Here is a 24,293-nt window from a genome sequence, read left to right on the forward strand (position 1 = left end):
GCTTCAAAGGGCCTAGTTCTTGGAGACCATGGGGAGTGTGCTCAAAACCAAAACCCCCACTGATGCCCACACCACTCAGCATCAAGTTAGCCGTGGTAGAAGTAAGGACTCTGACCCCTCGCCTGCCACTCCGTACTGAAACCCTGAGTCCTCCTCACTCCCACAGGCCGTGGATGCAGCACTTGGGGGTGAACTTCGAAAAGCCAGGATCTGCGACTTTCCGAAAGTACGAGTATTTGACCACTTTATCTCACTGAGCCTCGATTTACCGCTCTGTAAAACAGAGAATAATCTTAGTTGTACGATTAGATAAAATGGTAGATGTGAAGCTGCCTTGTACACGAAGTTATCGTTACAGAGGCGATCGCAGATATTACCCACTTGGAAAGAGAAACCGAGGCAAAAGCCCAAGCCTAGGCTGTCGCTCCACCCTCCGGTTTTTAAACGAGGCGGGGCGGGGCCACGGCATCGATCACTCGGCGCTCCTCTAGGCACGCCTTGGTGATCGATACTCCTCGGGCAAGCCTGACTACTCGGAGACAGCCGGCGTATTCGGTCCAGAAAGAAAAGTCGTCGCCGGCTTCCGACGACTCGACACTGTCCAAACTCGAGATAGGTGAGTTTGAGCAACTCGAGAGGGCGGGCAGCTCTGGCTCCTTAGAAGCGGGGAGGCCGGGCTGAGAGGGGAGGACTGCGCAGGCGTAGCGTGAAGGGGCGAAGCAGGAAAGGACGGTCTCGCGCGTGCGCCTTGGAAAGCCCAGGGCGGCCCTCCAAAGCAGCGAAACTGAGCCGGGTGTTGGGGGGCGGGTGGAGAACCGGGGGCGGTGGGTGGAGAACCGGGGGCGGTGGGTGGAGAACCGGGGGTGGGGGTGTGGAGAACCGGGGGTAGCGCGTGCGCTCTGAGAACGCAGTTTAGCCGTTCAACTCCAGGGCCTCCAGGGGTAGGAGGAAGGCCCTTGCGCCTGCGTGGTGCACTTCTTACGCCAGTCATTTCTTTTTGCGCGTGCGTGAGAGAAGGCTGTCGTGTCCCTGCGCGGTTCTTGGTGTCGCGTTGATGCAACTCTAACGCACTTGCGAGGCTTCGGATTTCCGCCGTGTTTGTAGCGGCAGGTGGTTGCCGGCTGACCCTCCCGGGCCAGTCGCCGTTTGTCGGTCTGGAGCTAGGCCGACTGGGCACGCTTAAACCATTGGGCCCCAAATGTGGACCAGCGGAAATGAAGCCCCGGGGGAGGCGCCGGGGAGGGAAGAGGTGTGAGACCTCGGGGTGGAGGGTTGGTGGGTTACGTAGAGCCCGCCCAGCCCGCTCGTCCTGGGGGCCCCGGTGGGCCCTGTGCATGTGGCCGCCTGGAGGACGGGGCTGTCTGACTCGCTAAGGGTTAACTCTGAGCAAAGATGGGTCACCGTGCTCAACGAGGTGGGAGTAAATCCAGGGGCAGGAGGTGGGCAGGTGTTGGGGCCACACCGACGGCCCAAGCCCGAGCCTGTCTGCTCGTTACAAGACTGGGCAGCCTGGTCCCAGAGAGCCAGATTGAGGCCTATGTATTCTGGGAGGCGCTTTAGAGTTTTAAAGATAACAAGAGAATTCTGGGATGACTGCGGTGGTTTCCTAGAAGGCTTTATTTTATAAACGTCAGGAACCCACTTGGGCTGTTAACCAACAGCCAACCAAAGCCCAGCTTACATAATGCCCTCCTCTATCTGGATGGTGAATTCATGAAGTCAGGACCTGAGTCGGGCTGTTGTATACAGCCTGTACTTGGCTTCTAGGTGTTTAACGTGACCAGCAAGAAGCCGTTTATGAAGTTCACATTAGGCTGGTTTATAAAGCCAAGACAAAAGCCACTCTGAGAGGTTAGCTCATACAACCTTGCTCTGACCCCCTTTTCAAGATTATTTCCTGTGCTAACAAACAGTCCTTTACATAAGAAGCCAAGACAGTCCACTGGGAAGAGCAATTCTATGCAGCCTGTACCTGAGCTTCCTGTGGAAGCTGTCTCATGTCATGAGACCGGTACAGACAGGTGGCACTCTGGAAGGTCAGTTTACAAAGCCAGGACACACGACCACTCAGGACACAAGACCTTCCTCTGGAAGGTTTGTTCATTTACTACAACCTTTTAGAAAAGGCAATTCACCTCTACCCTCACCCCCTTCAAAAAAAGCCTTATGTAACCAACAAGAAGTCTTTTAAGGCCAATACCTGCCTAGCCCTAGGAGACTGACTTTAAAGTGAGGATACAAGGCCACTCAGGCTTTTTCATATGGCCTGTGTTTATGGGGACCATGGGTCTCAATGTGCCTGGAATAATGCCAGTTTGTGACTTGTCCCTGAAAGCTACTGTCAGCACTTCCAGTATTCTACTTGTGTAAGATGAAATTCCTACATGCAGAAATGGCAGTTCCAAACAGTGAAAAACAAAATTGGCGAAAATGATGAGAATAAAAAAGTTTTGCAAAAGAAAAATGTATATTTTACCAAGCTAAATAAATAAAAGGCTTATATATAGCATCCTGGTTTGTATGATAAATTCTGTAGTTAATCCACCTGTACCTACCAGAAGGCTGTTTATGCAACTTGCTTATCCCTTTTACGTGGAGCTCTGGGAAGCCAATGTAAAGGCCAGTTTGCAGTCCCACTCTGAAAGACTCTTCACACAGTTTACCCTTGATTCCCTCCTCTGGAAGCCTCGTTCATTTAATATAACCTTTTATTTAAAAAAAGGCAATTCAGTGAGGAACTCTGGGAAGCAAATCAGTAAAGCCAGGCCATGAGGCTACTCAGGCTGATACCTTTCTCCAGAAAATTGCTTGATACAATTGTCAAGAAACCTGTCTATCAGACTAATGCGTGGGGAATGCTGGAAGCCTGATTTGTAAAACTGGACGTGAGGCCATTGAGAAAGGCAGCATAATGTAGCCTCTACCTGACCTTCAGTGGAAGGCCGTATCAACTGGTTGTTTGAAGGCTGCTGCTTACAGCCCACATGAGGCTGGCTCCTCTGGAAGATTGTTTCACACAGCTGACAAGAAGGTGTTTCACCTAGCCAGGGAAGGACCTTGCTGCTATAAGGCCATTTCAGATGGCTAACAGGAATCATGGAAGATAGGTTTGTACAACTAAGACAAAGTCCAGGCTTCACCTGGCCCTCAGACGAGGGCCCAATATGTAATGAAGCCAGTTTTTAAAACAGGTCATGAGGCCACTTTGGAAGACTTTTATGTAACACCATGTGGCTCCTCCTCGGAAGGCTGTTTGATACGGCAACTATTTAAAAGGCCAAATCATGGAAGATTCTGGGAGGCGATGGAACCAAGCCATACATAAGACTACTCAGTCGGGTGGTGGCCAGCGTGGCAGCTCACCAGGTTGCTACAGGCTGCTATTGTAAGGCCCCCTGGGAGGCTAGTGTTTAACATCAATCATGAGATGCGCAGGGCCATTTCAGGTGGCTAACACAGAGGCAACCTGTAAAACCATTTTGAAAATGAACTCGCAGCCATCCCGAAGCTCCCACCTCTGAAAGGCTGTGTCGTGCAGCGTCAGCGTAAGTCTCTCTGAAGGCTTTGTTGTAAGACGTTCACTGAGGAACTCTGGATTCAAAATAAATTACTCAGGCTATTTTTTGTGGCTACGAAGAGGCTGTTCTGTACAGCCAGCTTGAGGCCCTCTCTCCCAGAAGGCTGGTCCACATGGCCATCAACCTGAGGCCCTCCCCTCAGGCAACTGGCGAAGCAGCACATCAGCCACCTTACAGGCCAGTTTATGAAACCCAAACAGAGACCACCTTGGGAGGTCATTTTGCAAAATAGCATGTCAGGCCACCTTAGAAGCTGGGTTTGTAAGGCCTTTGCGAGCTTTGCAAGGGACTATTTTGTAAGGTCACCCTGGGAGGCCAGTTTACAAAGGTTAAAATCTGCATCCCAGGGAACTAGTTTATGGCCCATTTGAAACCCTCCAGGAGGCTATTTTCTAAGGCCACCAAGAGACCAGTTTACAAAGTTGTTACATAGGCCCCAGCAGAAGCCATTTTTATATTAAGGCAGATAAGTCGTCTTCTGGGAGGCCTTTTTGTAGACCTTTGTGAGAAGCCAGAATATGAGGCCTCTGAGGCCTTTTGCACGCTCAAGGTGAGATTTTTTGAAATTGCTTTATGAGGCTCATGGGAGAACACTCGGGATGAGCCTTGAGGCCACCCAGGAAGGCCAGTTGGTGGGTCCACGTGCTGTTTTGCATGTGGCTAGTGGATAAGACCATGCTGGAAGGCTGCACTGTGAAGCTCTTTTTTAAAAAAAATATATTATTATTTTTATTGATATTAGTATAGTATTTTTTTATAAATTTATTTGTTTTTATTTGTTTATTATTTTTGGCTGTGTTGGGTCTTCGCTGCTGCACGCAGGCATTGTGGCAAGCAGGGACTACTCTTCGTTGTGGTGCGTGGGCTTCTCGTTGCAGAGCACAGGCTCTAGAGTGTGCGGGCTTCAGTAGATGCAGCACGTGGGCTCAGTAGTTGTGGCTCATGGGCTGTAGAGCGCAGGCTCAGTAGCTGTGGTGCACAGGCTTAGTTGCTCCGCGGCATGTGGGATCTTCCCGGAGCAGGGCTCGAACCCGTGTCCCCTGCATTGGCAGGCGGATTCTCAACTACTGTGCCACCAGGGAAGCCCTGCTCTGTGAAACTCTGAACGAGACCAGCACAAGATATTTATGAATCTTCTAGGAGGCTGGAGATAGAAATCATCCTGGTGGGCTTGGGCCAGGCCACTCAGGCTCTCTGAGTCCTGTCATTCAGTTAGCCAGCGGGGAAGGATATCCATTGTGAACCAGGGACTGGGCTGGGATCTAAAGCTCCAAAAGCTGATGCAGTCCTCATGCCCGAACATGAAGAGTGTCTGAGTGGACGCTGCCACTTACTGTAAAGTTTTGGACAAATGGCTTAATCTCCCAACTCTCACTTCATTCATCTGTAAAACCTCACACTGTAGAATTGTGAGGGGTATGTTAGATAATGTACATAAAACATGGAGCATTGGGATTTCCCTGGCGGTCCAGTGGTTAGAACTTCACGCTTTCACTGCAGGGCCCCGGTTTTGATCCCTGTTCTGGGAACTAAGATCCCACAAACCGTGTGGCACAGCAAAAAAAAAAAAAAAAACTAAAAAACATGGAGCATTGACATGGCACATACGAAAGGGCACTGAGGTTGAGCATAATCTAAGCTCTGTCTCTGCACAATTGATTGACTGTGGTGGTGTGTTTTGGTCAAGTCACTTCATTTTTTCTGGACTTTAGTTTTCTCATCAGCAAAATAGGAGGGTGGGGTTGCAGGGGAAATGATCACATACACCCCTGTCCACTTCACAGTAGGGTGAGGAACAAATAGAATTAGAAAGCGGTGCTGGGGATAGACTGCAGAACTGAAAAAAACTCTGAATTACTGCACGTACTTTAGGACAGGCCCAGGAAGAGGCACCTCAAAAATAATAACAAGCGAGAAAGGTACACCCTTTTCTTATGTGAAGTGGTAGGATTTTCTCATCTGTAGAATGGGGAGAATAATAATTCCTTCCTCAGAGTTTTCTTGAGAGTTAACCCAGATGTGCAGCTTCATCGTGTGCTGGCTTGTGATCTTGTGGCTCTGGTCCCTCATTTATAAGATCATGGATTTGTGAGCTAGACTGCCTGAGTTTTAAATTTCTCCTCCACCTCTTACTAGCTGAATTGCTTTGGGACATCATTTAACTTCTCTGCTTTAGCTTCCTTATCTGTAAGATGGAGATGATAATACTTAGAGTTTCTATAAGAATTAAGAGTATATATAAAGTGCTTGGAGCATTCCTGGCTTTACAGCAAACACTTTATAAGTACTTTATCAGCTTTGTAGGGTCATTGTGGGGGTGAAATGAGGCAAGTATTCTGTCTGCCGAATACTGAATATTCCTGAACTGGTGGGGAGTGAGCTGAAATGGGGCCCAGCAATAGGAATGGCTTGTCCGTGGCACCCTCAGGGACCATATCTCTAGCATCCTTCACACGTCTTTGTTTCTCTATGTACTGCTAACGTCTTCACATTAGAGCTAAAGGGAACCATGCTTTCTCCTCCTGTTCTTTGGTGTGAGTTATAGGTGGAGTCCCAGCATGTCCAGGAAATCTGGTAGGAGTGTTTATTATCTATTGCTGCATAACACATCACCATAAATTTAGTGACTGTAAAACAACACACACGTATTATCTCTGTTTCTGTGGGTTGGGAGTCTGGACAGGGTTTAGCTGGGTCATCTACATCAGGGTCTCTCACAAGGCTCCAGTTATGGTGTCAGGGCTGAGCTCTCATCTGAAGGTTCAACTGGACAAGGATCTAAGTGCCTGTAGTTGTTGGCAAAATTCAGTTCCTGGAGGGCTGCTGGACTGAGGCCCTCAGTTCCTAGCTTGCTGTTGGCTCTAAGCCACCCTCAGTTCTTTGCCACATGGGCCCTTCCAACAGGGCCACTTGCTTCATCAATGCGTGCAAACCAAGAAGGCAGTAGAGAGAGTCTGCCAGCAAGATGGAAGTTCCATTCTTATGTGACCTGATCCCAGAAGTGGCATCTAGTGTGCTGTGGTCACATCTAATTGCAAATGAGAAATGGAGTCTAACTGTGTGCCCAGGAAGAAGATGGAATGGGCTTTGGTGAGCTTAAAGCAAGAGTTTTGTTTTTTGTTTTTTTAAAAATTTATTTATTAATTTATTTATTTTTGGCTGCGTTGGGTCTTCGTTGCTGCACACGGGCTTTCTCTAGTTGTGCTGAGCAGGGGCTACATTTCATTGTGGTGCGCGGGCTTCTCATTGCAGTGGCTTCTCTTGTTGCGGAGCACAGGCTCTAGGCACGTGGGCTTCAGTAGTTGTGGCTCGTGGGCTCTAGAGCGCAGGCTCAGTAGTTGTGGCGCACGGGCTTAGTTGCTCTGCGGCATGTGGGATTTTCCCAGACCAGGACTGGAAGCCGTGTCCCCTGCATTGGCAGGCAGATTCTTAACCACTGCACCACCAGGGAAGTCCCAAGAGTTTGTTTTTGTAGATAAAGTTTTATTGGGACACACCGTGCTCATTTGTTTACATACTGTATAAAGCTGCTTTCACACTACAGTGACAGAGTAGTACCAACAGTGACTGTATGGCCTGTAAAGCCTAAAATATTTGATATCTGGCCCTTTACAGATAAAGTTCGTTGACCCCCAGCGTAGAGCAGTCTCTGCAAAAAGCATGATGGTCCCTATTTCTTAGCATCAAATGAGATAGGGTATATAGCAGCTGTTAGTATAATACCAACAACATTGTAGTGCAAATAAATCACCATAAGTTGTGAGCAGTAGAGCCTATTCACATATTAGTACTTATTCCTAGAGATTGGCCTGCTGTCTATATATAATGTCCAGGCTAAAGTCAGTAAAGGCACCAACTGTGATAAACTTTTTTGTATAGGATTTACCTATTTCCAGGTTTCCTCCAGAGACGTTAAGATCTCTTTCCTTCAATAGTCTTAATTGAGTGCCTACTATGAGCTTGACTCTGCAAGAAGCTCAAAGGCTATTCAAACCCAAAACACTCTCAGAATCTTGGCAGGCTTCACATAGGGGATCATTTAAGATGGGCCCTAAAGGTTCGATAGGAGTTTGCCAGAGAAGAAGGGTGTTGGAGGCATTCCAGACAAGAACAATACATGTTACTCTCTGAACAAATACAGGTCCGGTGCCCACTGTGTGCCTAGTGTTAGGCCACGCCCTGAAGATGCAGTGGTGACACCAGACCGATAGGGACCCTGCCCTCACAGGGCGGAGAAGACCATTGTTGAAGAATCAGTGCAGATGAGATGTGTGTTACATGGGACAAGTCCGGAAGCCTTGGGAACCTATAGGGGACCAGGTCTGTGCATGGTCTCTCTCTCGGTCTCTCTCTTTTTTTAGGAAAATAGTTTATATATATTTAAAATTTCAGTGGTTGACATTTTGGCCACTGGATGTCATCACAGATCTAGCTTGTTTTCCCCCAGTCTTATTTTATGAAAATGTAGAACTGTAAATATGTAGGCATACAACGTGGTGTTTTGCTGTAACTTACGTTTCCCCCCAGCACTCGTCGGACTGAGCCGGCTGGGCCGATGGCGGGGCCGGACGCGCTCTGGGAGGCCCTCTGGGCACTCCTGCCCCGCACGAAAGAGGAGCTGAAGCTGGAGCTGGGAGAGAAGGTGGAGGGCAGCGTGGTGATGCTGCTGCAGGAAGCCGCCGAGCTCTTCTACGGGGACAAGAGGCAAGAGTGTCTGCAGACCTGCGAGGCGCTGCTCGACTACTCCTGGGAGAAGCTCAACACGGGGCCCTGGCAGCACGTGGACAAGGACTGGCGGCGGGTGTTCTCCTTCAGCTGCCTCCTGAAAGCCGTGTGTCTGTGCGCGCCGCCTGGGGACGCTGCCTCCGTGGCCGCCGCCCTGAAAGCCTGCGACATGGGCCTGCTGATGGGGGCGGCCATCCTCGGGGACATCCTCCTTAAAGTCACTGCCGTCCTCCAGAAGCACCTGCCCTCTGGAAAAAGGCCCGCCCCCGACCCGAGCCAGGAGCCGCTCGGCATAAAGGTATGGGGGGCGGCGGGGGGGGGGGCGACCGCCGCTGACCGCACCCAACAAAATCCATCAGCCCTGTTTTCCTACAAGTCACAGGTCAGCTCTTCCCTTGGGTGAAGCCCCTGGCATGCTGACCCCTCTGGTGGAAAAATGGCATCTCCATTGATTTGGAAATGGAGCAGCCTCTTGTCTCAAATTTTTTTTTTTCCCAGTTTGTGCAAAAGCAGTGCCCCTTGGGGAGAGCAGGAGGGTAAAAGCTTTGTGGTTCCTGAGAGAAGTGGCTCAGAGGGATTGTGTGGCTGAGCCCTGCAGCCAGCGGGAGCCCTTCTCTTTCAGCTTCTTCCTGGCACCTTGGTCGAAGTGTCACCCAGTTTCCTGGCTGCCTCTGTCTTTGTGCTGCTGAGTTTGGATGAGATACTACAACTCACGTGACTGATCGGTCCTGCCCTTTAGATACTTGACCGTGTCCTCACTGGTATTTAAGTGCATGTGCCAGAGAATACCCCACAGACACTGAGGGTGGTTTCCTCAGACTTCACATCCCAGCACTGACACGCAGACCCACTCACAGCACCTCTGGTCAAGTCAGTCACCTCCTCTGAGCCTCAGTTTCCTTATCTGTAAAATAGAGTGCTGACCCCCAGAAAAAAAAGACCGAGACTGTACTGGACACTGAGTAAGGGAGTTATGGGGTGTTTTTGACATTTTTCTAAATATTTTCTTGTTTTCAGAATTCCCTACAGTGAGTATTATTTTTCTATAAGAATAATGCAAATGGATGTCTAAATACACCATACATGTAACTGAAATAAAAAGTGAGCCTATAAACAGGGAAGAGAAATTTGCATCAGAGCTGTCAGAGAGGAGATATCTTTATTGTATAAGAATTATACAAATCAACAGGGGAAAAGAAAAAAGAGAAAAATGGAGGCCTCGGGAGGTAGAGAGACCAGACACACGAACAGACTGTTCACAAGGAGGAAACAGATCTGTGAAACAAACATGTGGGAAATGTTCAACCTCACCTCTGGTTTAAACAGACAAACAAAAAAAGCAGCCATTCTTGGCTCTGAAACTATCAAATGAGATTTTATACAACACCCAGTGCTGCCATGGGTGCCACAGGGCCAAGGGCATGGGGTGTTGGTGGACCTTTCAGAGGGTAGGGCAGACATGCAGATCAAGGGACAAATATCTGTCCCCTTGGACCCAGGGGTTGCACCCACCTTTGCCCAGGCCAGGGCTGTCCCAAGGGATATGGCGGTGGCTTCATGGCCAAGGTGGTGTTCGCGGTCTGGGGCAGTGTATATGGTTAAGGGGGTGGGAGCTCAGGCTCTGAAGGCAGCTGCCTGGGTTCACATTCCTGCGCCACCCCCCCGCTGCCTGTGCCACCTCCGTTCCCCTGCGTGTAGGAGGGGCTTTGCTCAGCAGCCTTACTGAGCCCCAGCGGTGGCCCAGATGTGCCGGGAACCAAGGGCGTGGTCCAGACCCCGTCCGGGAGCTGACATTCTAGTGAGGCTGTAAAAGAATGTCTTCTCCCCAGGTGGTGAGAAAGGTGGGGAGGCTGCTTCAGACAGGGCGGTCAGGGAAGGCCTGTTTGACAAGGGAGTACAGGGAAGTAAAAGTCTACTTTGGGGACAGCGAGAAAAGAAGAGGCAAATACAAGGCCTCACGCATCGCCTGCAGTGAAGAATGTTCGCTGTCGCTGCCGCCGCTGCGTGAATGTTGAGAACGGGCTTGGGGTCCAGCAGGGAGAGCAGAGGGGGCCGACGGATGCCAGGTGGCAGTGCTGGGCGCTTTATATACGAGGTCTCGTCACCCAGTGGGGTTAACACATGGGGAAACGGGCTCAGAGACAGTAACTTGTTCAGGCCCCTCAGCTGGGAGACGGTTAAGTAAATGATGAGGCAGTCACTCAAGACATTGCAAAGACTGAGTGGCAGCATGGAAACTACTTTAGAGAAATTATTGGACAGAAGAGGCAGAGTTGCTTATTCATTGTGAATCTTAGAGTGGATCAGAGATGCATATGTGTGAACAAAATGGGAAAGGAACATACAGTAATGAGAAGAATCCTTGTATGTTAGATGGTGGAGTTTGGGATAGTAAGTTTTCCTCTATGAAAGCAATATATTAGTTTTATAATTAAACAAACATTTTAAATGAACCGGTAGAGAAAAAAAATCTTGATATCGTGAAACGTCAGTAGTAGCAGTAGCAGCAGTAAAACTGACAATAAATGCTAACTGTTACTATTGTTACTAATGACCCGTCAGCTGTCTTACTACCATTGCTGCAAATTCCTAGTGGAATGCCTCGAATTTTGGCCTTTCTGCAGTTGTTGCCATCTTGTTTTGTCTTAATTTTGAACAGAAAGCAAGGAATGACCACGTTCCGATTCCAGATGTGACGTCAGAAAGAACAGTGCCCCGGCTTCACTGTCCATCCCTCCAGTATTTCAGGGAGCATTTTTTGGATCCAGGGAGGCCTGTGATCTTGGAAGGTGTGGCCGACCACTGGCCGTGCATGAGGAAGTGGAGGTGGGTGTCTGCTGAGGGCGGTGTGGTTCCTCTTCCCAATTTAGCATCCCCAGAGACCCCCAAATTCCTCCTCCCATCATCCCCAAGTGAATACAGCCCCACAGACACTTCACTGGCAGTGAAGTGAGATGGATGGCCGAGGGGTTAAGCACGCATTAAAGGCACAGTGCTCTGAAGCGATGCCAGAGGTTATAAGATTCTTACCTTCTACAGCTTGCCAGCCCTAAGCAGTTTTTAAGGAGTGCGTCGTGGAAGTCCAATTTTAAGTCCATTATGCAGTTTTGCAGGATCTCAGGAATTCTGTGGAGTTTCTTAGGGGTCCCTGAGCCTTGAGAGTAGAAATAAGAACCCAAGACAGCCCCACCCCCTCTGCGTGGGCTCCAAGGGCTCCTGTGTTTATTCTCTCCTCATGTCTGTTTCCAGTCTCTCCTCAGATTCATGGTGGAGAGGTCAGATCAGGCAGCTGAACAGTAGCCATGATGCCACAGCCGAGCCTAATTTTGAAATGAGGAGGCATGTCTCAGGCAGGTGGATGGAGCCAGCCTGTCTTGTGGCAGTGGTTTTGCGGAGGGAGTGGTTCCCGCTGAGACGTGTGCTTAACCACGCAAGGCGGGCACATGCCATGTCTTCCCTCATTGTCCCCTCCCTGGTTCCTGTGCGACAGGCACTGTCATCACCCACAGTTTTCAAACGGGGAACAAGGGCTCAGAGAGGCGAAGGGACTTGCCACAGGTGCCCTGGTGGGTGACAGGCAGGGCTGGACTCGGCACCAGGCCACCAGAGCTGAGGACCCAGGCCCCTCACCGCCCTGCACTGTCCGCCACTGGCCCAAAGAAGATCTCTCTGCTTGTGACAGGGCGAGCAAAGAGAGAAGTTGAAAGGCGCTAGGCAAACAGGGAAACAGAGCCGCCCAGCAAGAACCAGATTCATTGGCTGTGTCTGCAAAGCTGCCCAGCGCCAGGTGGGCAAGTGACCTCGCCTCTCTTGCACCTGTGTCTCCTCAGCAGTGAAGTGGGGTCTTCCTCCACCTCGTGAGTGTTTGTGCCAATGAAAGGAGACCAGCGTAGCACGCTTAGCAGGGCACCCAACGGGTGTTAGCATATGATGGCAATGCCAGTCCCTCTTTTCTGAATAGTCTGGAGTACATCCAAGAAATCGCTGGCTGCCGCACCGTCCCAGTGGAGGTCGGTTCCAGGTACACGGACGAGGAGTGGTCCCAGACGCTCATGACTGTCGATGAGTTCATCAGCAAGTACGTCAGGAATGAGGTGTGTCGTTTGACTCCTGCCCCTAATACTTAGGAGGGAGGGAACGCGTTACATTTGGGCAGATAACTTCCATGTGTCGCCAGGGGAGGTTTTGGAGGAGTCAAGAAGCCATTCTTTAAGGGCCTGTGGTCAGTAGGCTGGCCAGCATGAGAAAGGCAGGCGGGACATATGGTTCCCATTTCAGGCCCTTTGTTTTTTGGAGGTTTTTTTGTTTGTTTGGGTTTTTTTGGTTACAATATAGTGGGTTTTGGTATATTCACAAGACTGTGCAACCATCCCCACTATCTAATTCTAGAACATTCTCATCACCCCAAAGAAACCCCATACTCATTAGTAGTCACGTCCCATATCCCCTTCCCCTCCCCCCATCCCCAGGCAACCACGAATCTGCTTTCTGTTTCTATGGATTTGCCAATTCTGGACATTTCACATAATTGGAATCATATAATATGTGACGACCTGTGTCTGGCTTCTTCTATTTAGCATAATGTTTTCAGGGTTCATCTCTGTCATAGCACGTACCAGTCCTCCGTACCTTTGTATGGCCGAATACTATCCCTTTGATGGATAGACCACATCTTGTTTGTCCATTCCTCAGTGGATGGCCATTTGGGTTGTGTCCACTTTTTGGCTGGTATGAAAAATGCTGCTGTGAACATTCACGTACGCATTTTTGTGCGGACATGTGATTCCATTTCTCTTAGGTGTATACGAGGAGTGGAATTACTGGGTCAGATGGTAACTCTGTGTGTAACCTTTTGAGGAACTGCCAGATTGTCTTCCAAAGCAGCTGCACCATTTTGTCATTTCTTAACAGTGAGGGCCCTGGGTGACTTCCTCTTTCTGATACCTGTTGGCCACTCTGGCCGCAGTTGGGGTCAGTGGTGCCCAGCGTCCCATCTGCCCTGCCCCCATCTGACCCTTGCAGAGGCCCTCGGGCATCTTCAAAGAACCCCTGAGCGTCGGGGAGCCCAGTTTGTAAAGCACTGATCTTTTCATTCATCTGATTGGTAGAAATTTTCACAAAATGATCATCTCCAGTGCAAGCAGATGTAGGAAGGTGGACTCTCACATTAACTGCTGGTGAGAGTGTAAATGATGTAACGTTTGGGAAAACAATGTGGCAGAAGCTATTGAGATTTAAAATCCACGTACTCCCTGACTGCATTTTTCTCCTTCTGGAAGCATGTAAACATAAGGACCAGAGCATTCGGCTGTTTATTGAAACACCGCAGCAGAACCACCTTAATGTCCACCAGCAGGGGGCTGGTTGAATGCATAATGATGCATCCTGTCTATAAAACATGCATCCATCAAAAGAATGAGTCACATATGCATGTATTGACCTGAAGAGGTAGTCATGATATATCATTAAATGAAAAAAAGCAGACTTCACAGTAATACATATTGTATGATTCCATTTTTATTAAAATCCTTATGTGTGTACAGCCCCTTCATGTTTCATCTGAGAAAACAGCCCCGGGGCTCAGGGTGACTTACTCAGGGCGGAGGCAGGGCCAGATCCTGAGTCCCCCCATCAGCCCAGTCTTGCTGGCTGGCGAGGGATCACGTTCGCCCCCGGGTCGGAGGAGGGGGACCAAGCAGGCCGGAGAGGAGGGCCCTGCAGGTGATGCCTAGGGCAGGGTGCTGAGAGCCAGCCACACGGGCCGCTCTGAGGAGGTGTCCCACGACTAACGGGGCTTTTCTGTGTCGCCTCTGGTCTTTCTCCCTTGGAGTAGCCGAAGGACATCGGGTACCTTGCTCAGCACCAGCTCTTTGACCAGGTAAGTCCGAGCCCCTCTACCCTTCACCCTCTCACCTTCTCCCACTTCCCTTCCTGGGCGCTGGCCCCAGAGTGTTGGAAAGGGGTCGCAGCCTCGTTTGCTCCCCAGCGGTACCGCCCCCTGCGGTGAGCGGGGGGGGGGCCCTGTGCCTCTACCCGTGACCTACTAGCCAGCAGGCAGCGGGGGAGCAGAGCACACCCTAGGATGGCCCCGGGGGATGGAGTCTAAAGCCCGGGTGTGCTCAGAACCGAGGAACAGGTGCCCCAGGTGAGGGTGGCAGGCTCTGACCTGACCCAGAACGAGCGAGTGGCCACTGACCTGGACTCACAGAGTTCCCTGGGCAGGGCCTGGAGCCGCCCTGACCACCTTTCAGCCGTCTGCGTACGAGGAAGGCTCCCCACACCTGGGCCTGTGCGCTGTGGCAGGGCCCGGCTTCCACTCCTCTGGGTACACTGACTGGCTGGATGGAAGACCTTCAGGACGAACTGGTGGAGACTGAAAGAGGAGGGGGCCGTGGGCTGGAGCTGAGGGGAGGAGCAGGGCTCAAGGCTGAGGCCAGTCCCAGGGAGAGGCGCCTCATGAGCCAGGGTCGGAGGGCAGAACGAACCCCATGTGCTGGGCGTGTCCACCAGCGTGAGAGGGTTTGGTCAGAAAAGCAGAGCGGGAAGCCGAAGAGGGAGGCTGGGGCCACGCTGGGAGGGCCTTGAAGGCCAGGCCAAGGCAGCGAGGAGCCCTGGGACGTTTGTGAGCCGGAGGGTTCCCACTCCGAGGTGGTATTCCCAGGAGAATCCAACAGGGGCGCTGGGGGATGCAAGGAGAGTGCCCAGGGGAAGAAGAGGGACAGTAGCAGGCTGCACTAGCTCTCTCTCCGTCCGTCACACATCCTCCCCTGAGACCATCCAGGTGTGGCCCAGACAGCGCCAGCATCCTGGCTTTTAGAGGTGCAGGGTCCATCCTGGGCTGCGTCCAGATCAATGGCACCAGCATCACCCATCACCCAGACCTGCGTCAGGTGGGGCCCGTAGCCGCCAAATGCAGAGCTGGGGAAGCGGTGGCGGGAACCAGGACCGTCAGGCTCGGGGCCGTGCGGTGATGTGCAGGACGGCCGTAGCTGGGTTGGCAACGGGCGGGAAGAGGGGCCGCAGGAGGTGAACAGGGACTGTCTGCGGGGGCCGAGAGGGCGAGGGGGTCGCTCCCTCTCTTTTCTGCAGTTTCCAAATCATCTATAATGAGTATGTATAGTCCTCACAATGAGAAGAAGAGAGACTTTGTTTTCAAATGCAAACAAAACAGAACAAAGTGAAATGTAGCGTGAATCAGATTGCATCCTGCGCTTTCAAAGCCGTTCAGTTAGGATGCCGAAACCCTCAGAGGAGGGCTCACCCTGGGGAATGACCGGACACTTGGGCTTTCCGCCCACCCCTTGCCTCATCCCCCGCTCTCCTCTTCACTCTGTCCTTGGGGGTGGCCGGGGCTGTGACCCTCGTGGCTGGTGGGAGACGGCTGCTTTGTAGGCCCCTGTGCACCGGCACCGAACCCTGCCCTGGGGACGCAGGGACAAAGGAGACAGTCGCTCTCCTGCCCCGTGGACCTGAAAAACACACGTATCTGATGGTAATGAGCGCCTTGAAGGAAAGGAAAAACGTACCCTACAAAGGAGGCTGGGCAGGGCAAGGGCTCTTTCCATCCGATGGTCAGGGAAGGGGTCTTGGGGAGGTAATGTCTGAGCAACAGCCCAAAAGATGAGCAGTAGGTACCCAGCCACATGGCAAATATTTTGCCCATTTTTTTTTATTGGGTTGTTAGTCTTCTTATTTTGAATTTTAGGAATTCTTTATATATGTTCTGGATGCAAGCTAGTTGTCAACCGTAAGCATTGTGGGTATTTTATCCCTGTCATCAACTTGCCATTTTATTTTCTTCTTGTGTCTAAAAGGACATGACAAGCGCCACGCCAGCTGGGAGAGCAGCAGGTGTGAACTTTCACCTTCAAGGGGCAGGAGAGTTCAGCATGGCTGGAGCCGAGCGCATGAAGGGGAGGGAAGTGGCAGATGGGGCCTGAGAGGGAGATCAGGGCTGCAAGAAGGATGGTTTTCTTAATGTGAAGGGAAGTATTTCCAGGATGGCTGTGGCACTGTCTGGGGAGGAGTTGAAGTGACAGGTTTGGAAACAGGGAGACCACTAGAAGGCTGCTGCAGCGGTCCAGGGAGAGCTGACGCCGTGCGTGGAGAGATGGGGTTAAGATGTTTGTGAGCTGCCGGCACCTGACGTGGTGGGTGTGCAGAGATCAAGGGAAAACGAGCAGCCCAGGAAGACTCCTAGGTTTGGGACCCGAACCATTCGTTAGATGGAGCTGAGGCATCCAGGGGGACTTGGCAGATGTGGTCTTGGCCAGGCCTGACACCACAGCTGCCCAGAGTGGGCAGTGCTGGGCAGGAGGCGAGGTCAGGGGCTGGGTGTGTGCCCTGAACAGGGAAGACCTGGGTCATTCGGGGTCAGGATCACAGCCAGTGGGAAGCTGGGGTCCCTGTCCTGACCGGGGGGCCCCAGTTGGGGCTGTGCCAGCCTTCGGGAGCTGCAGGTCCAAAGTTACAGGGGGGCAGGAGTTGATGGGGCCAGGTGGGCTGTGTCCTCTTGCCCAGGCTTCCCCATGTGAGGACTCGTAGGTCCTGAGCCCTGTCCTCTCTTGCTTAGTGAAGAAAAGGGGGATTCAGGTTGATCAGGCCCCTACCACGTGATCTCAAGAGACTGGCCTGTCCTATCCCCTGGCCTCAGTCATAGTGGGGCTCGGCCTCCCAGGGCCCCTGGAAGCCACAGGTCAGCTTGGCTCCCTGTCCTGGAGCAGCCAATCGCCATTTTACTAGAACACGAGGAAGCACATTTAGAAGCAGAAGGCAAAGTACATGATTATTTTTATGATGGTCAAAGACTCTGAAGGCGTTTTGTCTCGGGACCCCAGGAGTGGCCTTTCTCCTCTGCTGTCAGACTACCCTGGGGACTCCCAGAGCCCTGGGGCCGCCATGCAGCACGGAGGGACCGCCTGGCGCCAGCCTCTGCGTGCCTTCTGGGGCCTTCCCTGCCCGCACGAGGCTCAGGGTCGCCCCACCCAAAACCTCTTACTGACTCGCCTCCCAGCCACCCTGTGTTTCAGAAGATTTGGGCCACTGTACTTGGTCTGCCTTCAAGTATCAGTCACATCTAAGATGGTTTCTCCTCTTGGCGTCTCTGAATCCTTGGCCAGTGGCTCTGATGACACCGCCTGGTCAACCAGTCACCTCTCAGGAAACCTGATGATGTCATCAGGAACCAGGCAGCTTCTCAGCATCCCACAGGGCTGGAGTCTGGTGTAATCCCAGCCAGAAAGTGTGGTGTGACAGCGAGCCTGGCAGGGGAGAAGCAGGCAGTTCCCAGAGGCCTTTGGCATCTCGCCCCTCGCTGAGGAACCCCACAGGACAGGGCACCTCAGTCTGTGAACCACTCTTTCAGCCCAAAGCAGTGGCCACAGCAGCATTTCCGCATTTCTACATGGGCTGTTGGAGACAGACTCTAAAAGTACGGAACAGCCCACGCTCCCCACAGAGAGAACATTTCCAGCCGCCCCCTGCGATTGTTCCACTAAAGTAATGGCCGGTCCACCTGCAGGTGTCCCTTCAGACCAGAGAGCTCACTCTGAAATACCTGAGTAAACTAGCATAGCGGGTCCCCTTTGCAACCTTTTGCGAACCAAACTTAAGTTTCCCAAAGCCTCCGAGCATTTGCCAGCAGAGCAGGCAGTCTTGGGGGTTGGGGGCTCGGCAGGGCTGTGATGGACTGGCCTCATTTGGAAAGAACCCGAGTCTCACAGTGAAGAAACCACTGACCCTGGCTGAAGCCACTTCCCGACCAGACTTGCAGAAGGCAGCTCCAGCCCCTCCCTCAGGGCGGCTGGATTCCTCACCGGCCCTGGGAGTGGAGCCCTGGAGCTGCCTTCTGCAGGTCTGGTCGGGAAGTGAGGAGGTGTGGGGCATAAGAAGACAGGAGGGGACTCACGGTACTTGCCGTTGTAAAGTATAAGGTGTTCCCCAACTTAGGATTCTTCAACCTTATGGTGGTGCCAAAGTGATAGGCGTTCAGTAGAAATTGTACTTTGAATTTTGAATCTGGCTTTTTTCCTGGGCTAGTGGTGTGTTTATGATACCCTCTCGTGATGCTGGGCTGGGTCTCCCAGTACATCACACGATCATGAGGGGAGACAGTGGGTACAGTCACAGCCAGTCTGTACCCAGATAACATTCAGTTTTTTGCTTTCAGTACAGTATCCAATAAATGGGGTGAGGTAGTCAACACTTTATCATAAAATAGAGTTTGTGTTCAGTGATTTTGCCCAATTGTAGGCTAATGTAAGTGTTCTGAGCACGTTTAAGGCAAGCCAGGCTCAGCGATGATGTTCGGTAGGTTAGGTGTATCAAACGTGTTTTCAGCTTTTGATATTTTCAAGTTACGATGGGTTTATCAGGATGCAACCCCATCGTAAATCGAGGAAGAACCTGTCCGTCTCATTAGAGATGTCACTGATGGTGCCGGGGCAGGTGAGCTGACCGCAGCTCCTCGTACAGCCCTCGTCCTCCCCCAGGAGCCCTAACTTCACAGCCTCCCGGAGGCCCCTGACGCCGCCACACAGAGGAGGAGCACAAACTCACTTGCAACTGGGTCAGAGTCCATAATGGTTTTAAGACTTCCACACTTGACCACGTGGCTTTTTTTTTTAACCCAATTTTTATTTGTTTGTTTGTTTTTGGCTGCATTGAGTCTTCGTTGCTGCCCGTGGGCTTTCTCTAGTTGCGGCAAGCGGGGGCTACTCTTTGCTGTGGCGCACGGGCTTCTCATTGCGGTGGCTTCTCTTGTGGCAGAGCGCGGGCTTCAGTAGCTGTGGCTCGTGGGCTCTATAGCGCAGGCTCATTAGTTGCTCCGCGGTATGTGAGATCTTCCTGGACCAGGGCTCGACCCCGTGTCCCCTGCATTGGCAGGCGGATTCTTAACCACTGCGCCACCAGGGAAGTCCTGACCACATCGCTTGATGCCACCAGCAGCCTGGCATGAGGGTGCCCCCTTTACCACATCCTCACCACCGAGTGTTACCACTTTTTCAACTTCTGCTAATATGATCAGTGGGAAATGATGACAATGTTTATTGCTAATGAGACTGAAACCCTTCTTTATATCTAATTCATCTTTATGTATGATCTGGTTTTTGTCCTTTTCTTATTTGTATACCTTATGTATTGGGATCCTTATTATTTTTCCTTATTATTTTGTATGTACTCTCTACATTAACCTTCCTTACCTTCCTACCACAGTTCAAATGTTTCCCATTTTACTCCCCATCTTTGTATTAAGTAACTTATCTTAAATGTACCAGTTGTGATTGCTTTACCATTAGTAAATTTTGGAAAATCTTCCCTTCCAGAGATTTCATTAACTGCTCAGTCCCATTTTCTTTTTGTTTTTCTTTAATTTGATGTTCTAAAATTAGAAAATTGCAAGCTGGTTTATCTTTAGGTACAGAGCAGTGGTGTCAGGTTTTTAAGAAAAGGAAACAAAGCTAAAATGCATATGACATGGAAAGAAATCTGAAAATAAAATTATAACCCTTCCCTAGCAATTATGTATTTACTTTTTTTTTTTTTTTTTGCCGTACGCGAGCTTCTCACTATTGTGGCCTCTCCCGTTGCGGAGCACAGGCTCCGGATGTGCAGGCTCAGCGGCCATGGCTCACGGGCCCAGCCGCTCCGCAGCATGTGGGATCTTCCCGGACCGGGGCACGAACCCGTGACCCCTGCATCGGCAGGCGGACTCTCAACCACTGCGCCACCAGGGCCGCCCCTGTATTTACTTTTTAAAATTGATTTTTAAACTCCTATACAGTAAAATGTGGCTACAGCCATATTATTACACAAGAAGACAGTATGTATCGGCCTTCCGGGAGAGTCAGTGGACTTCTAGGCTGCTGTGTCCCACAGGCCTGGTCTTAACCCTCCACGTCTGCTCTGACGCTACAGATCCCGGAGCTGAAGCAGGACATCAGCATCCCCGATTACTGCTGCCTGGGGTCCGGGGAGGAAGAGGAGATCACCATCAATGCCTGGTTCGGTCCCCAAGGCACCATCTCCCCACTTCACCAGGATCCCCAGCAGAACTTCCTAGCCCAGGTTGGAGCTGCTCAGAACATCGGCCTTCCCCCTCCTCCTGGCCCAGCCACACGCGGCCTGGCCGCATTGTGCACATTTAAACACTAAAGAGATGAACAGGGACGTGGACAGAAGTGAAAACAGAGAAACGAAAGGTACCAGGCCTCAGGGGGCGGGCCCTCTGCCTGGTCGGGGCGGCTTCCAGACATGGCTCCTGCATCGTCTGGGTTCCCAGACGCCTCCTGAGGTCAGAGCAGGGCCGGGCGCCATCACCAGATGGAGCAAGTGCCCCGACGGCTGCCTCTCCCCTGCTGTCCATCAGAACCAGGCCAGCTTCTCCTGGCAGAACCCTCTCTCCAAATACGGGGAAGCTGCTCAGCCAGTGGGTGGTTTTACTGAGACCCAGACAGAGCAGCGCGCGCACGTGTGTGCGCGTGTGTTATAAGGGGAGGGGCACCTGTTATAAAACCACCTTCCATCGCAGGCAGAGAGGTCTGACAAGTGAGCGTGTTCTTCCAGCCCGGGGACCAGTCCCCAGAGGCAGCAGAGAGGCCGGAAGCCAGACCGCCTCTCAGCCTTGTGAATGTGGGCTATTCACTTAACCTCTCTGTGCCTCCATACCCTCACCTGTAAAACGTGGGGGAAAGGATAAAGCACCTCGGAGGGTTGTGCTGAGGCTCGGAGTTAACACGCGCGCAGCACTGAAACAGCGGTGCCACAGTCGAGTGCCTGTCGGCAACAGTAGCGAAGGCAGCGACTCCTAACCCGACGCGTGTGCTGGGTGCGGGGCAGCCGGGGCAGCCGGGGCAGCCGGGCACCTGCTGAGGAGGGCGGCTCTCTTCCTTGCAGGTGATGGGCAGGAAATACATCCGGCTGTACTCCCCGCAGGAGTCAGAGGCCCTGTATCCTCATGACACGCACCTTCTTCACAACACGAGCCAGGTGGGCCTGGGCAACCCGGTGTGACTCGCCGTTTCCCCTCCTCCACACCCTGTCTCTGAGAGCAGGCCAGTGACTTCCTTCGCTTTCCTCAGGTTGACGTGGAGAATCCCGATGTGGAGAAGTTCCCCAGGTTTGCCGAGGCCCCATTCCTGTCCTGCATCCTGTCTCCGGGAGAGATCCTCTTCATCCCGGTGAAGTACTGGCATTACGTGCGGGCTCTGGACTTGAGCTTCTCGGTCAGCTTCTGGTGGTCGTAGCCCGAGAGGAGGGTGCCCGGCAAGCAGACGTGCTCGTGGTCACACATCCTCCGCCCTGAGCCCGTCCGGGCCCACGACCCGCACAGAAGCTCCTGGGCTCTGAGGTTGGCTGCCTGGATTCAAGCCTGGCCCTGTCGCTTAACTGCTGTGTGATTTGGGGCAAGAAACTCCACTGTGTGTGTCTCCATCTGGAGACTAGGACCACGCTAGTCCTTACCACAGAGGGCTCTAGGGATGTGGTGTAGGCAGAGCTGCGCTACAGACCTCAGCTGCCGTCACCAGTCTTCATGATTATCACTGTTGTAAATACTGGCCTGTCAGGACAGCCAAGGCCCGCAGGCTCTGGAGCAGGGTGGCCAGGGCCTGGTCACGGGGGTGGGTTCTTACCGGCTTGCTCAGCTCAGGCCTCTGCTGGGCAGTGGGGAGCCTGGGGCAGTTTCTGTCTTGGTTACTGAAGTGTAACCTGCCTTCAGAGAAGCACACAGACCTGCTAGCTTGGCGAATTTCCCACTCCACACCCTCCCAGCAACCAGGAACCACCTGGCAGGCCCCCTCCTGCCCCTTGCTGTTTCCATCGGCCAGGGGTCACTCCTCTCTGAAAGAGGGTTTTAGGCCAGGAGAGAGACCCAGGCTTCAGACTTTTCATAAACACGTTTGTTTTGTTTGTATAAAACATGGGTGGTTCTGTTTGAATTTTGACCAGGTAAGGATGCTGGGGGCAGGGGTGTCACAGACCTGCAGGAACAGCTGCCGAGGAGGCCCAGGGCCATGCCTCTACCCACCAGTCTTCTCTCCCGCCGTGGCCACCTCATGTCTGCTGGTCTGACCTTGGCTTCAGTCTCTTCCCTCTTGTAGGTAGGCTTCTCCCCGGGGGGAGAAGATGGCCCCAGCAGGTCAACTCCAGATCCCAGCACCTCGACCCACAGCTCAGAAACCTCAGGGAAGGTTCTGACCATTGGGCCTGGGACCTTCGCCCATTCTGGGGCAATGCCGTGGGGCAGGGAGTGGCTGCTCTGATTGGCGGGGCCTGGCTCACAGGCCCCCCACTGAGTTACTGTGAGAAGGGGGGTGGGAAGCACTGATGGGCAGCTGAAACTAGTTACTAATATCCTCTGTAACCAGGCCAAGGAATTTTTTTTTTTTTTTTTTTTTGTGGTATGCGGGCCTCCCTCTGCTGTGGCCTCTCCCGTTGCGGAGCACAGGCTCTGGACGCGCAGGCTCAGCGGCCATGGCTCACGGGCCCAGCCGCTCCGCGGCATGCGGGATCCTCCCAGACCGGGGCGCGAACCCGGTTCCCCTGCATCGGCAGGCGGACGTGCAACCACCGTGCCACCAGGGAAGCCCCGGGCCAAGGAATTTGAACCTTATCATGTAGGTCTTGGGGCTTCAGCGTTTTGAGCAGAGAGATCACCAGAACATGTTTGATTCTTGGCAGGGAAGAGGAGGGGCTGAGGGTCAAAGCTGCAGGGAGGCTGTGGGTCTGATGCCGTGGGTGAGCCTGGGCCAGGGCTGGGCGTGGAGGCCGGGCGAATATGAGAGCTGTTTAGAAAGGAATCGAGGGCTCTGTGAGCAATTGCTTGTGAGGTCGTTTATTCCCCTACCCAGCAGTATTGATAGTTATTTACCTCATTTTTCATATGAAGAATTTATAGCAAATATCAACGCCGCTGAAGGCAGTCAGGCATAAAATAGGGATGCCACCATGCCCACAGGCTCGCCATCAGTGAGGAGACGGGCTGCAGATGAGCCATAACTCCAGGGCTGCCTGCATAACCCCCACTCCTTCCCCGGCTCCAGCTCCCACGGTGGCCCAGCCTTTAGGATCCCATCCATCCCAGCTGGCAGGTCCCGCTTCTGCTGAGCCGCTGATGATGAAAAGCAGTTCACCTGTAATGTCGTGGTTCTCAAGTTAGGGACTAGAGGAAGCGTTCATTAAAACATATTGAGGCCTGGCCGCCTCGAGCAAGTGTCCCTTGTCAGATGGCAAGATGAAATCTTCATCTGCTCTCCCGGCAAGGCTCCCGTGTTGCTAATATCCCGGCTGGAGGGCTGGCTTCAGCTCTGAGGGGTGTGGACTGAAGGCGGCTTAGAAGAAAGGTGTCAACCAGCTGCTCGCAGGGCCAAGGGGAGCTACGGGCACCCACCCACCGGAGCTGCAGAGAGGCCTGCTCAACACCCGAGTCCTGTGCCAGGCAGGGTGCGGCATCGAGCAGGATGGGGGCCCTGCCCTCCTTGTGTTTCATGCTCTTGGGGGGGGGTCCGGAGTCCGGAGAGGAGACGGACAATAAAATAAGTAGTGCGGGTAGTGCCAAGTGCCGTGAAGGCAAGAGAACAGGGTGACGGTGGAATGTGGCAACGGGAGGGGTTGGCGACGTGACTTTCATAGCTGACGTCTGAGTAGAAGCCTGAAGGACCTGGAATCCAGAACTGACACTGAGACGTTAGGAAGGTGCTCCCAGCAGCAGGTGCAGCAGCCCCGAGGCAGGAAAGCCTTGGCCTTGGGAGAGAGGAAGGGGCCGGTGCAGCACCAGCAGAGGGCGCTGAGGAGTGGGGAGGGCAGGTGGGGTTGGCAGGGCCTGGACTGTGGCAGCGGGGGGCAGGGATGAAGGTGCTAAGCAAGGAGGGACGAGGGCTCATCACGCTGCCGCTGCCGTGTGAGAAGAGCCCAGAGGGGGAGACTGGAGGCCGGAAGAGCGGCGCGTGTCCCCGGTCCAGTCATTCCAGGAGTGACACGCTTGGGGCACCA

At 52.6% G+C, this 24,293-nt stretch overlaps 1 protein-coding gene across 3 annotated transcripts; it reads left to right on the forward strand.

Annotated features, from left to right (window-relative positions):
* Nucleotides 1-520: 520 nt before the first annotated feature.
* On the forward strand, nt 521-24,079 carry KDM8 (lysine demethylase 8). 3 transcript variants are annotated; one of them, XM_007122988.4, is made up of 8 exons: nt 521-616; nt 8,106-8,601; nt 10,963-11,129; nt 12,265-12,397; nt 14,137-14,181; nt 20,220-20,369; nt 21,198-21,290; nt 21,383-24,079. In XM_007122988.4, exons 2-8 carry the CDS (start codon nt 8,134-8,136, stop codon nt 21,545-21,547), a joined length of 1,221 nt encoding a protein of 406 aa, XP_007123050.2. In that variant the 5' UTR covers nt 521-616; nt 8,106-8,133; the 3' UTR covers nt 21,548-24,079. The 3 variants fall into 3 exon arrangements, with proteins under 3 accessions (XP_007123050.2, XP_028354266.1, XP_028354267.1); XM_028498465.2 differs by lacking the exon at nt 21,383-24,079 and having other exon boundaries at nt 20,220-20,503; nt 21,198-21,292; XM_028498466.2 differs by lacking the exons at nt 20,220-20,369; nt 21,198-21,290.
* Nucleotides 24,080-24,293: the final 214 nt, after the last annotated feature.

The sequence above is a fragment of the Physeter macrocephalus genome, chromosome 14 (genome assembly GCF_002837175.3).
Source record: "Physeter macrocephalus isolate SW-GA chromosome 14, ASM283717v5, whole genome shotgun sequence".
Taxonomy (NCBI): Eukaryota; Metazoa; Chordata; class Mammalia; order Artiodactyla; family Physeteridae; genus Physeter; species Physeter macrocephalus.

Coding starts and splice junctions, on each gene's coding strand:
- KDM8 (XM_007122988.4), top strand. CDS start 8,134: ATGGCGGGGCCGGACGCGCTCTGGGAGGCCCTCTGGGCACTCCTGCCC. Junction 12,398..14,136: donor GCAAGTACGTCAGGAATGAG/GTGTGTCGTTTG, acceptor CCCTTGGAGTAG/CCGAAGGACATCGGGTACCT. Junction 21,291..21,382: donor TTCTTCACAACACGAGCCAG/GTGGGCCTGGGC, acceptor CGCTTTCCTCAG/GTTGACGTGGAGAATCCCGA.